Raw genomic sequence first — 14,556 nt, forward strand, 5'->3', positions numbered from 1 at the left:
TGCCTGCATCACTGCCGCTTCCTCATGCAAACTACACACACGCCGGCCACACTACCGTGCTGCCGACTAAACCCCGCCCCTCCCGCCTCCCAATTGGATGTCGCCAAGGAAAACGGACTGCGCCGCTCGCTCCCGATTGGCTCCTACGCAACATCCGCTGGTGCCGTCGCGTCGGAGGGAACTCGCTCGCCGTGCATAGTTCGGTTGGCCCGTCGCTGCTTATAAACACCGCCGGGAGTTTCCGAGGATCACATTCGGCCGTCAAGTCTGAACAATGGTTAACATGAGCGATCTGCAATTGTTACTAAACTATCACCATTCGATCCGCGGACAGTCGAGAAGGCGAGCGAATAAACGAAAAAGGGTAAGTAGACGATTCACGGCTTTGTGTCGGTCTTTGTTATTGCTGCGCGAAGTGAAGGATCAAAGTGGTCAACAAGGCTTTTCATCAATTTAACATAATAGTCATTTAATAACACTAACATAATATGTTTCCTCACACCTTCTTTCTTTTGTTGACATTTCAAGGTGTCGCGCGACTTAAAAGCTACAAACTTTCCAGCTTTGACAGTCAATCACAAAGTCTTTTCTTTTTTTTTTTCAAACAATATTTATATAAAAAAGTACATTTAATATAGAGGGTCCTTCAAAACATGAACTATATATTTATGTATTTGTACTTTTTTGTCTCGCCCAGTCCAGCGATGGACTTTGCTTTTTCCGTGACGTAATTGTCTTAGATCATACGTCAACAACTTATCATTCAAACATTGTTAAATCAATCTAAAATATTTAACAATATTTGTTGCTCGGATATTTTTTTATGCAGAATTTTAAAAAAAAGCAAAATGTCACTAAAAAACATTACACAAAAAAATAATTACATATTGAACAACTATCTTCTTTCATTTTTGTATCAAAAAAACATGACAGCCAATTGACTACTTTTCAAATTTCACTTTGTTTTTAACTACACTGCATATAATAAATAGAAGTCGCAATTTAATTATTTATTGATGTTTTTTCGTCGGCGTGGCGACGTTGGTAGAGTGGCCGTGCCAGCAATCGGAGGGTTGCTGGTTACTGGGGTTCAATCCCCACCTTCTACCATCCTAATCACGTCCGTTGTGTCCTTGGGCAAGACACTTCACCCTTGCTCCTGATGGGTGATGGTTAGCGCCTTGCATGGCAGCTCCCTCCATCAGTGTGTGAATGTGTGTGTGAATGGGTGAATGTGGAAATACTGTCAAAGCGCTTTGAGTACCTTGAAGGTAGAAAAGCGCTATACAAGTATAACCCATTTATCTATCATTATATTAATGGAGATTACATTGTTTTCATTTATATATTTCATTTAACTGGAGTTTGATAGGAAAAATACACTTATTTCAAAGTGTAATAATGAAAAAACATTTGCATTCATAATAAAAGCGTTTCACAATTTGTGATATATGTATTAATGCACAGGTGTCAAACTCAAGGCCTGGGGGCCCGAATTGGCAGTACCTTATCCTTTCTCAATAAATGTATTACAAAATTAAATGTACTGCAGACAATTACATATATTTACACTTTAATCATCTCTAATAATAAAACAAAATATTATATAATCATACATTTCAAAACAATTGTATTGTTCAAATAAAGATACATTCTTAAATATCTGCTTGACTTATGATTTTAAAGCAAGTAATCCAACAGACTGTTCATGTAAAAATGTTACAGTAAAATCCACTTTCAATATAGATTAATATTACACAATAAAACACAACCGTAGATTTTACAGTATAGAAAACGGGCATGAATTTTTACATAAAAAAACATACAAGATATGTCAAAAACGTATTATTCAACATTGTTAAAGCAATCTAAAATATTTAACAATATTTGTAAATAAACTCCTTGCTTGGATATTTTTTATGCAGCAAGAAGCAAGATGTCACTAACAAACGTTACGCAAAAATAATTACATAATAATGAATGGTGTTTTTGTGGTGGTAGCCGCAGTGTACATTTAATTCACTGACTGTCAACCTTTTTGGAAAATGTTAAATCATAAATTTGAATCTGTTTTTTGTCCTATATCTATCTTTATCGTGTAGTGACAACCTTCAAGCACAGGGGGCGCAATTGAAACGATTGTCATCGTTATTAAAAGTTAATAATCACAAAATGTATTGTTTTGTTTGATATCAACAACCCAAAATAAAGTTTATTGTAATTCATAACATTTATATTTGAAGTTAACCAGTTTTGCCATGAATTGATTTACGTGGACCAAGTTGAAAAACTTATTCGGGTGTTGTCATTTAGTGGTCAATTGTACGGAATATGTACTGAACTGTGCAATCTACTAATAAAAGTTTCAATCAATCAATCAATCAAAAACAGCCTAAAAGAAAAATCACTGATGTAAAAGTTTTGCATTTTTTGCAACAGGACAAAAAAAAATAAAAAAATTAATTGACAATATTTACATTTTGTATATCACTGCCCGTAAAATCCACTTTTATTTTCACATCTTTGATCATAAATGTAATAAATTCATAAAGAATACTTACCAATATCAGCATATACATATGTATTTTAATTAAAAGAAGTTAACAGCACAAAACAAAACAAAAACGCAAATTTAAGTGTTGTGTTCATTGCAACAGTCCCAAAAAAATCCTGATTAAAAATATTTAAATTTTGTGTATTAACTTCCCCAAAAATTCACTTCTTTCATGTCTTTGATCATAAATGTAATTTAAAAAAAGATCTTTAACAAAATCAGCAAATACATTTAAAAAGAAAGTAACAGCACAAACCAAAAAACACAAATGTTAATGTGTTGAATTGCAACAGTCCATAAAATCCTTAATTGTAATTGACAATATTTACATTTTGTATATTAACTGCTCCAAAAATCCACATATTTTATCATACATCATATTAAACTCAAAAATATATTTTACAATATCAGCAAATAAAGATGTATTTTTATGGAAAACACTAATCCACATGTATTTTTTCTTGCAGATTTGTAGGGGTGAATTATCTCCAACAAATTCACAGACTTGATTAAGGGAGTCCTTTTAAAAGGTAAATGCTGTGCTTGTGCGACTGACGACACTGTTCATGCACCGTGAAAAAGTTTGATGGACTCACCAGTTGCAACTTTTTCCCCCTGGCTGTCCCGTCAGGTCCAGCGTGAGCCGTGTGACTGTGCGTTGTGAGAAGATATGACTGCCGAGTGGCTCCACCTGCCCCCACCGTACCCCCCCGGCGCGGAGCCGCTGTGTGGTGCAGACTTGGAGGCGTGGTATGAGGACCTGCAGGATATTCTGGGCTCGGACACGGGAGGGGCCAAGCTGGCACGCGCCCCCTCGTGCGGCGAGGTCAGCGACACTTATAATGGCGGACACTTTGCGCATTACCAAGTACTACTTGCTGTTTTTCTACTTACAGAAGGAACCCGAGTTCTTGGATGTTCTGGAGAGTTGCTCACTCACGTGGTTGGCGGACGGAGGTCAGACGTGGGGCGAGGGCGTCCAGAGGGCGACGGAGCACATCCACGACCCTCAGCCTCTGCATCACACCTCGTCTTCCTCTTCCTCCTCGTCCTGCTTGACTCCGGCAGAAGAGCGGAAGGCGGAGACGAGGAGCGGCGACGGTGACCTGCTGCCCCCCGAGTTCTTCGAGTTGCTGAGCGATGGAGGAGTAGGGATGGTAGATTCAAGCGGGGCAGTGATTAGCAGCGGTTATTATTACCATCATCACCAGGCTAACAGTGCTTACCCAGCGTCTCCATCCGCCAGCGAGGAAGAGTCGCCCTCCGTTCCGGATTCTCCATCCTGCTCCTCCTCGTCCGCCTCGGAGTCCCCTTCCCAGCGCTGCTCGTCCCCGTCGTCGCTCGTCTCGTCCCCGTCCATCTACTCGCCCTCGCGCCTTGGCAAGCGCAAGAGGAGCGCCGGCAACGACGACGCCCCGTTGTCTCCGGGCGGCTCGGGGCAGCGTACGTCCTCGTCATACTTGTCCGCCAAGAAGAGTCGCAAAGAGAGGGAGCAAGAGAACGAGAGGAAAGTGCAGGAGCTGACCGAGCAGAACGAGCGTCTGAAGGCCGAGATCGAGAGGTTGGGAGAGGAGGTGCAGCGGACGCGTCGAGCGCTCATCGAGAGACTCGTCAACACCAGGAAGTGAGGCCAAGGCGAGAATCAAAAAGTGTGTAAGAAATGCTCCTTAAGACTGGAAAGTATGGAAAACCAAAGATGTTTGTAAGGCTGAAGAATGTGATGAGAAACAAAGAAGAAAGACACAGCATGTGAAAAAGAACAGGAAGTGTGTGATTCATCTTTGCAATTCATTGTAACTCCTCTTTTAAAAAGGGCTGCAATCAGAGATTATTTGTCCAAATATGCGCAGAGTGAAGGAGCTCAGGAAGTTTTCACTTTGTGAGTATTACTATTTTTATGGAAAACTTTTTGTAATCACAGGTGACTGTACGTGTATTTAGATACAGCAGCTTTTGTATTAACTGGTGGTTTATCTCCACTCCCTATTTTTGTAAAACTGTAATAACTAGATTACTGTACAAGTTTGTACTGTCCCATTTGTCTACTTTTCTTACTCAAATCCCCAACATTTTCTATTCAATGAATTTGCATGACTTATTATTGGGATTTTACTTAAAGGGTTTCCTTTTTTTGTCAATGTACTCACACATTTGCAATAAACAGACATTTTTAAAAAAAAACCTTGTTTATTGACTTGTTAATGCATGATTTATTTGGTAAAATTGTATTTGCAGTAAATAGGAAAAGAGTTTCATCATAAGTGTTGATAGTCAACGGTTCTATAGAAAGAATATACATATATTTAAAAAAAAAATCAAATGCACAGAGCACATTCGGAGGCCAATTTTACAGCGAGAGTATAAAATCAGTTTCTCTTGGTGGAGGGATTTTTCCAAATCCCTCCATTCTTTAGCAGAATTCATTTGACTCCCTTTGTGTGTTTTCATTTCCCCGCCGGCCTCACCAGCATTCCATTAGCCCTCAGTGCCAGCACCATGTTGTCTTAGATCCCGTCACAGCTTTGCCTTTGGCTAACACCCTCATCTCGCCGTCTACATCATGTTCCTTTTCCTCCAGTACCGCACCTCAAAGCCACTTCCCCCCTCCTACCACTAACCTCACACCGTTTGGAACTTTCTACGTCTCATTTCTTCTTGGCCTTGACGAGCGCGGGCTCGGGGCTTTTCCCCTCAGACAAGACCAGCTGCTTCTTCAGCTCCAACAGTTTGGCCACTTCGGCCGTGACCGCCGCCTTGTCCGCCTTCTGCGCTTTTAGGGCTCGCACCTTCTCGCCCTAGTAGATAAAAAAAAACATTCTTAGATTTCTATATAGCAGTGCTTCTCAATGATTTTCTGTTAAGTCGCCACTACTTTTTTATTGTGTTTTATATTGTCAATTTTTTCTAATTGTATTTTAGTTCTTCCTATTTCGGCCTAATTTCCCATGTAAGCCGTTTTTGCACCAAGACAAATTTTTTGTATGTGAAATGTAGCAATAAAAAAAGTTTCTGATACGTATACTTGGTCATATTCCCCATGTGGGCCCGACCCATTTTTTGAGAAGGACTGCTATATGTGAACATTTCAATTAGCAGGGAAAATCTAAATATATTCCTTTATCAACCTAACCTCATGTACAGAAGACAAAAAGCAAATGTTTAAATTCCTATTTGTTTCTTACAAGCGCAAACATTGACCGCATTACAAAGAAATTGGTTTGTTACATGCGATACTTGATATCAATATCTTTGGTAGGATGAAAATGTGATAAAATATTTAAAAAAAACAAGCTGTAAGAAAGATACATTTTAATATAGCATCACAAAAAAACAATTTGCAACAATTGTGTACAAACACGTTCAATAAGGGCTTTAGTTTGATAGCTGCGTGATTTTGTTTAGGAGTAACAAAATAAACATTGGTTTGGTCATGTCAAAACACAAAAGTAGGAAATGCAAATGTTTATAGGGTGATATGTATGTATATTTTTTGGACCTTCTTCCCCTAGCAAATAAAATGCTCAGATTTCCACATATGAACATTTCAATTAGCAAGGAAGATATAAATTTATTCCGCCAATAACTTAGCCTTACTTATCATGTACAGAAGAGGAACAGAAAAAGCACAAATGTATAAATTCCTATTAGTTTCTTACAAACTTAAACATTTATTGAGGTAGGATTTAAAAAATGTTTTAATAGTGCTTTGGTTTAATATGTGTGTTATTTGATATTAATATTGTGATACTGAAAAAAAACTGTAGGAAATGCACATTTATTAAAAAAGTTCTTACATTTTAAAAATGTCTTTTAGTTTGAAAGCTTGTTGATTTAATTTCAATATTTAGCAGTAATACAAAAACATTGGTTTAATCATGTCTTAACAAAGTAGGAAATGTAGATTTTTTTTCTAGCGCATAAAAACAATTTGAAACAAACCTGTGCAAAAAAAGTTAAATTGAATTAAAATAAAACAAACATTAATTGCGCTTTGGTTTGATATGAAGGCAGTATTTGCTATTACACATAAAAAATGGTGCATTGATTTTAATTATATTATTACATTTTGACATGGAGTTGACTTGAAACGTGTAAAAAGAATGAGGTTGACTTGCGTGCCCTCACCTGCTCCGCCACGGCCTGCGTCAGCTGCCTGGCTTTTTCCGGGTCCGCTGCGGCGTTGGCTGCAGCCACCTCGACATCTACGGCGGCGAGAGCGGGCGTGCTGGCAGCGCTTTGAGACGCTGTCTTGAGTGTGCAAACAGAAGATATGATTATTCTCCAAAGGCGTGACTTCCTTCATTTTGGACAATAAGAGCAGTCAGTCGAGGCGTCTACAGAATTTCACGAGTGGCAATGAGCGAGTAGACAAGACTCACACTGGACTCTCGGCGATAAGTCAACATTGAAATGAGCTGCTAGTATGAGTGAAAGCATGCAAACATTCAAACTTCACACGAAAAACGCCAATGGATACCTTCTTTTTTGCTGGTTCATCTTCAGACTAGAGACAAAGGCGGGTGATGAAAAGGTTTAGAAAGGGAATTATCTTTAACTGCATGATTAATGCATCAAATTCAAACACGCTTTAGATCACATTGCGAAAAACATGAAGCGACAAAGTATTCAGTCTGTTCGGACAATTTGTAGAGCTATTCATCACACCAGCAAACACGTTACAAGTAGCAAACACACAAACAACATCACATACCTGCTGTCCCCCAAATCTCTTCTTCAAAGCCTCAATCTGCTCCACCTCCAGTTTCTGGAACAGTGGACTAACCTGGGGGGAATACGGTGTTCAGTTATTAAAACATATATACTCCTTCTGTCTTATGATTAGTGTGAATCTTTGGGCACCTAAATATTCGATCAGATTCTGATTCCTGAGGTGACAATTCGATTCAGAACCGATTCTTGATCCAACACGATTCTCGATTCAAACAGATTCTCACAATGTAGTATTTGGTATAATAATTTGGTAACACTTTAGTATGGGGAACATCCATCCCATCCATTTTCTACCGCTAATTTCCTTCGGGGTTTCGGGGGGCGCTGGAGCCTATCTCAGGGAACATATTCACCATTCATTAGTTGCTTATTAAAGTAACACATACCGGTAATTAATTTAGAGTTATTTGGACACTAGGGGAACATAAGATTTAGGGTTACTAATAAGCAATAAGGGTTAGGGCTAGTTAACTCTTAGTTAATGGCTTACTGGTTGTATAATAAGGCCATGCAGAATAAGGCATTAATAAGTACTTAATAATGACTAATTAAGAGCCAATATGTTACTAATTTGCATGTTAATAAGCAACTAATTAATGGTGAATGTGTTCCCCATACTAAAGTGATACCAATAATTGTATAATGAAACTTTTTCAAAAGAAAATGCAAGTTAAAAAAAGGATGTCTGGTTGCATTTAGATGGCATAAAAACATATTTTTTTAAATTTGATTCTTACTAAAAAAAAAAGATTTTTGATGGTAAAATCCAACAATTTGCTCAGTGATCTCGTGGAGAAAAATTACTTTCTCTGGAAAAAGATGGGGTGAATCTGCATGTTTTGCTTTTTCTTTGGCTTTTTTCAACACGTACAGTATTCCATAAGTTGGACCAGCCTCCACAAGCGTGAGCGATAAAAAAACACACTTTTGTTGTTTTTACATTTCATTATTACCGGCGCTCAACTTCTTTTCAAACTTTTTTTGATAATGAAGCATGTTAAAAAGTGAGAGTTGTGAGGCACAAATAATGATTTCATCTTGACAATTAGGGGTGTAAATCTTTGGGCAACCAATGATTCGATCCGCTTCCGCTTCCTGGGGTGACGATTTCATTAAGAATTGATTCTCGATTCAACACAATTCTTGGTACCAACCGATTCTCGCAATGTATTATTTGGAGCTTAGAAAATTTCCTTCTGGTTGCACAGAGATGGCCTCATACGTATTTTTAAAAATGGATTGTTCCGAATAAGAATCGTGATTCAGATGTGAATAAATTTTTTTTGTGCACTCCTGATGACAATTAAAAAATGAACACGCTTTTACGCCCGGGTGTAACAGCACGAAATTGTCACTGTTCGGTACATTTTGGGTGTAGTAAGGTACAAAATACAAAACATAAAACTGCTTAGATTCTGTGTTACCAGCTGTAATGATTCTTAAATTAAAAATAAATAAATCTGATGATTTTATCATATTGAACAAGATTCCTTTTTAGGAAAGTAAAAGGATACAACTATTACTGTTGCACATGCTTTATTCTTTAAACACCCTCACTTGTTAACCATTGCTAGTAGTTAATACAAGTTTCATTAAGACAACAGTTCAACCCTGCATATGTTAATTAAAATGTTTAAAAATCCTAGCAAGCAAGCATCCGGGAGCTGATTGACTTTCATAGGTTCCACTTTGTTTGCACATTGATGACCAATACAAAATTGGTTATGTTTGCAGTTGAAGATTTCCCCTTTCCTCTAAAAGTCCCTCTGCTGTACCCTTCTTTGCAAGCTCAGGTAAGGATTGACAACACCTGTGGCCTCTCTAGACAGACATAAGTGAAAGGCCTACTTGTCTTCCATTCACAGCTTCAATATGTCCTACCACAACTATGCAGATGACACTCAGATCTACGTGTCACTGACGGCAGGTGAACGTCGCCCTATTGATCAACTTTGTCGCTGCATCGGACAGATCAGTGTGGGGATGCAAAAAAACCTGAAACCATTGTCATTGGCCCACAGACGCAAAGAGAAACTACTATCAATCACATTGAGACCCTCTCCCTGAAACCCAATAATCATGTTACAAATCTAAGAGTAATAATGGACTTAGACTTGAACTTTAACTGTCACATTAAGTCAATAAAATCAGCAGTTTTTTACTACTTGAAAAACATTGCCAAAATCAAAGGAACATTTTCTATATCAGACATAAAAGACTAAACCATGCCTTTGTCTCCAGCAGGTTACACTACTGTAATGGCCTTCTCACTGGGCTCTCTAAACGAGCTGTAAAGCAGCTGCAGTACATCCAAAATGCTGCTGCTTGAATCATGACTAGAACCAGGAAATACGACCATATTAGTCCAGTGCTTTGGTCAATGCACTGGCTTCCTGTTGCTCAGAGAATAGACTTTAAAACAGCTGTCCTTGGGTACAAGTCTTTTCATGGTCTTGTGCCAAAGTACATCTCTGACATGTTAGAGCTCCCACAAGCTGTGAAAACCTCAGGGAGTTGTCTCCTAATGGTGCCTCCCTACAGTCAGGACCAAACATGGTGAAACTGTGTTTCAGTTTTATGCTCCTAAAATCTGGAATAGTCTTCTTGAAGATGTGAGACGAGCCTCAACATTGGCAATGTTCAAATCCAGCCTTTTAATTGTGCATATGACACCTGGAAGTATTGTATCTATAGTATTTGATTGATTGGTTATTTTAATGAATTAGGATTGTTTTTATGATGATCGTATTTTCTGATTTTAATTTGAAATATGATTTTATATTTTTATTTTTGCCTTCTTTTGAATTTTCTGTAAAGCACTTTGGATTGCCTTGAGTATGAATTGTGCTTTTATAAATAAATGTGCCTTGCCTTGTCATTCAACCCTAATGTGGCCTCACTTGCAGAAAGAAGGGGTATTTTGTAGGAATTGGCATCTTAGGCATTTCATGATTCAATTTGGATTACGATTCAGGGTGCTATGATTAAAATATTAAAGGTTTATTACGATTATGCCAATTGTGGATGCTCTGTTCCCCTCCATACTTGATTCTTTTGAACAAGGTATATTTATCAGAATTATCTTACACATTTCCAACATCTAAAAACTGCTCTTTTTACTAAAAGTGCTGTAAGGAAATAAGACTTATTTTAACCAATTAAATTGGGGCGGTATAGCTCGGTTGGCAGAGTGCCGTGCCAGCAACTTGAGGGTTCCAGGTTCGATTCCCGCTTTCGCCATCCTAGTCACTGTCCTTGGGCAAGACACTTTACCCACCTGCTCCCAGTACCACCCACACTGGTTTAAATGTAATTTAGATAATGGGTTTCACTATGTAAAGCGCTTTGAGTCACTACAGAAAAGCGCTATATAAATATAATTCACTTCACTTCACAAATGAATTAACTTTAATTGCTGTTTTCACAGATTTCGGAACTAGCAAAGTCAAAACAGTTCAGAAAAAATGAATAAAATGACAAAGCCTTTTTATTTATTACTAAGTGCAAAATTGAATGTTAACATTTTACATTCAAGCCACACTTTTGAGACCCCTGCAATAGGCCTTACCGTAAAGTCTGTCCCTTAAAACGGTTCTGGTGGGGTTTTTTTAGTTTTGGCTCTGGTGCTGCTACCGTTTTGTTTGTGATTTCGCTGACATTTGCTAATCGATATTGATGCATCCAAAAATCGATGGATTAGCACACCCCTATTTAACCATCATTATTGTCGCCATTCTGGTGAGTGTGCACTAATACTCACGGTTCCAATGCGGTGGCCCACGCCCAGCACGCATGCAAAGGTACCGGTGCCTTGCAACATGGTGTTGACGCAGGATTGAGGGGCATTCAGTTGATTCCTGATGGTCTGGCTGACTGCTGGCATGTAGGGCAGCAGCATGACTGACAGCAGACAGGCGATGTTGACGGACACACCAGTGACAGTGCCTGCACGCTGCCTGAAGGGAACACATAGCAAGGAATCATCTAATCATTTCCTTTGACGTCCTTGGGCAAATTTTATTTTTAGTCCAGTGCAGTGTTTTTCAACTTGTTTTGAGCCAAAGGCACATTTTTTTCATAGAAAAAATGCGGAGGCATACCACCAGCAGAAAACATAAAGAAATTAAACTCAGCAACCGATATTGACAGTAAAAAGTCATTCTGGCAATTGTTGGATATGAATTCAAACCACAACCAAGCATGCATCACTATAGCTCGTCTCAAAGTACTGTCACAACCTGTCACATCACGCCGTGACATAGTTGGAGTTTTTTTGTGTTTTCCTGTGTGTAGTGTTATAGTTCTTGTCTTGCGCTCCTATTTTGGTGGCTTTTCCTGTTTTGTTGGTATTTTCCTGTAGCAGTTTCATGTCTTCCCTGAGCGCTATTCCCCGCACCTGCTTTGTTTTAGCAATCAAGACTATTTCAGTTGTGTGGACGCTATCCTTTTTTGTGTGGACATTGTTGATTGTCATGTCATGTACGGACGTACTTTGTGGACGCCGTCTGCTCCACACGCTGTAAGTCTTTGCTGTTGTCCAGCATTCTGTTTTTGTTTACTTTGTAGCGAATTCAGTTGTAGTTTTGTTCTGCATAGCCTTCCCTAAGCTTCAATGCCTTTTCCGAGCGGCACTTGCCTTCTGTTTGTTTTTGGTTTAAGCATTGGATACCTTTTGATCTGCACGCTGCCTCCAGCATATTGTGATCATGACAAAGCAATTAGCTACCTGCTGCCACCTACTGATATGTAAGAGTATTAAACGGTTACTCTGCCGAGCTCTAGGCAGCACAGACATTCAACAGCGGCACATTATTTGCTGATCATAATTACTGGTTTGCAAAAAATATTTTTAACCCAATTAGGTGAGATGACAATCTCCCACGACACACCAGACTGTATCTCATGGCACACACAGTGGTTGAAAAACACTGGTCCAGTGTATGGTCAAGTGGCTCAAGAAATACAAATGAACTAACGCTTCTTTAATAGGTAGCCGATTCTCGCTTTTGGATTGAAAATATGCAAAGGTATTACATCTATCTCCCCTGCATGATATTACATATAGGTCATCATAATCTCACCGTTCTGCATCTCCTCCCTTGATCTTCTTCCAGGGTTCATTGACTTGAATGTACTGGTTGCCATGGCGAGAAATGTTGAGGATGTGTTTCAGAGCATCACGAATTCTGGTAGAGGACAAAATCCACTTCCAGTTCAAACAGTTAATCATTAAAACATCACAAAAAAGTAGAAAACAGGCTTGAAACTGACAGCATATCCAATGTACTGTATGCATAAATACATTTGTGTGCAATTCATGTGGTCTTACTTGACTTTGTCCATGAGCTGGATGTACTGCTGGAGCTCCCAGCCCACTAAAGCCAAGAGCTTCTTATCTTCCTGCAGCAGCTCCATCACAGGCACAGAGCCATCAAAGAACTTAGAAACAAACATGCCGCCTCTGGAGAATCGAAGGAGGGTTGAAGGCGGGTGGAGAAAGACAGAAAAGCAGAAAAAATATAGGGGTCAGAGAAAAGTGCGTGAGAAGTGTCAGAAAGGCAGCTAGAATCAGGAGGGAGAAAATGCTAAATAAGAAAGGCGTGTAACTCCACTCGCTAATTGAGGATGAAATATGGATCGTGTAATGCAGCACTGGGTTGACGTAAATGAACATAACAGCTCTGCTTTGAGCCTCGTTGCTAGAAAATAATTGAGCTGAGTTGTATGTGCAAATCAGCAGGATGCTTATAGTGAGAGGCTGACACGTCTGACGCAACGCGGTAATCTATATTTGACTAAATTCAACGCCTCTCAAGGAGAGACGGCTAGGTCCAAAAAGGCTTTGATAAGGTTGTCATATTTACAACGAGCAGTGGTCCTGATGTGGGAGCGCAGCAAACTTTGCCTGACCTGCATTCTTACATGTTCTATTGCGAGAGTGCAAGAAAGTGCGATGGCTGATGATATTGTGCGGTGAGGACTTGTTTCAGGCTACTGTCTACCTCCACCACCTCAAGCTGGATGCAGTTTAAGATCTTTTAAAAGCAATTCGGCATCAACGCTGCTGCCCGAGAACAATTTGCAAGATCAAGGTGCTTTGGGGAAAAAAACTCTTTGAAGCAGGATTTAACCCCCAATCTTTTTAAAAGCCATTAAAGCGGCGGTCTAATTGGGCTGATATTACACCATACCAAACATGTTTACAAAAAGTGGGGACGATCTCTCGTAATAGTTACGTCTCCTACATTCTCAAATCCTATTTCTTAATTGGACTTGATTCCTGTATTAAAAAAAAATTAGTAAATAAAAAAAAAAAAAAAGAGTAATTTTAAAATGGCCCTTTTAAGCAAAAGGGACTTTTTAAAATGATGTTCATGCAGTAAGTCCCTTAAGCCTGTTTATGAGCATAACACTTCTGAGAGAATAAGTGCTTACACGGTTGCTTTTAATGACGCCAGAGAGGAAAAAGCTCATCCATCATGGACATGATACTGCCTCTGACCTGTGTATATGCCAATCAAAGTAAGCTTTGCTACACATCTTAAAATCTGTCAGTTAGCTACAGACATGGGAGCTGTAAAATCACTTAATCATTCAGTTTTTCTTCAAGCTAACTTACCACGATGTTGCTATTAACATTTGAGTGTAATGATAGTATTGTGGCTAACATAGCTATGCTCGTGTTACTAATGTTTATGTCCTTCTATCCCACAACTTAAAGCTACTGTATGTTTTGGTTAGGTGGCTGGTGTTTGAACAATATATATATACCCAGTCTTCTTCCATGGTCAACCATATCAGCTATGTATTACACATGCACATAAAAGTAACAATATAATCATGTTATAGAAATGTCATTTGTTTTTTGCTTGTCCACACCCACACAGGTATTATCCAAAACAAAACATCTACGGTGTTAAACAATCTCCATCCATGCAAGTGTAGTTTGAAAACAATCTATGTTCGCATAAAAAAACATTCACTGGCTGTCATTTGCATTTAGTCCAACCAGAAGCCTACAAAAGCTAACTTGATGTCATTATTACATATCTGTTCATCAGTACAGTGGTATATTATATTTAAATATACCACTATACCACTTTAATATAGACAGTGGAACCTTGATTTACAAACCCAGCGTGTGCCTTGTTTGTGTGTGTTTTTTCGCCTTTTGATAAGTGTCGCCAATTGTGCCAACTCAATATGAGTGGAAAGCGTTGAGAGAATGAGGCAATTGCTGTGGAGTTAAAAAAAAACCAACAACAGCTAAT

General features: G+C 38.9%; 2 protein-coding genes across 3 annotated transcripts in view; one reads left to right on the forward strand and one right to left on the reverse strand.

Moving 5' to 3' along the window:
* The first annotated feature begins 207 nt into the window (after positions 1-207).
* On the forward strand, positions 208-4,714 carry ddit3 (DNA-damage-inducible transcript 3). The gene is made up of 4 exons (XM_062038104.1): positions 208-364; positions 3,022-3,084; positions 3,186-3,380; positions 3,451-4,714. Exons 3-4 carry the CDS (start codon positions 3,225-3,227, stop codon positions 4,180-4,182), a joined length of 888 nt encoding a protein of 295 aa, XP_061894088.1. The 5' UTR covers positions 208-364; positions 3,022-3,084; positions 3,186-3,224; the 3' UTR covers positions 4,183-4,714.
* A 7-nt stretch (positions 4,715-4,721) lies between these two features.
* mars1 (methionyl-tRNA synthetase 1) overlaps positions 4,722-14,556 on the reverse strand; it is a 38,957-nt gene continuing 29,122 nt past the window's right edge. Inside the window, exons 16-22 of one of the 2 annotated variants that reach the window (XM_062038102.1) lie at positions 12,615-12,746; positions 12,367-12,471; positions 11,046-11,241; positions 7,266-7,337; positions 7,032-7,058; positions 6,680-6,802; positions 4,722-5,349 (exon numbers count right to left, since the gene is read on the reverse strand). In XM_062038102.1, coding sequence (XP_061894086.1) covers positions 5,200-5,349; positions 6,680-6,802; positions 7,032-7,058; positions 7,266-7,337; positions 11,046-11,241; positions 12,367-12,471; positions 12,615-12,746 — 805 coding nt within the window. In that variant the 3' untranslated portion in view covers positions 4,722-5,199. The remainder of the gene's footprint in view (positions 5,350-6,679; positions 6,803-7,031; positions 7,059-7,265; positions 7,338-11,045; positions 11,242-12,366; positions 12,472-12,614; positions 12,747-14,556) is intronic. The other variant, XM_062038103.1, reaches the window with a different exon arrangement.

Source organism: Entelurus aequoreus, linkage group LG26 (assembly GCF_033978785.1).
Source record: "Entelurus aequoreus isolate RoL-2023_Sb linkage group LG26, RoL_Eaeq_v1.1, whole genome shotgun sequence".
Taxonomy (NCBI): domain Eukaryota; kingdom Metazoa; phylum Chordata; class Actinopteri; order Syngnathiformes; family Syngnathidae; genus Entelurus; species Entelurus aequoreus.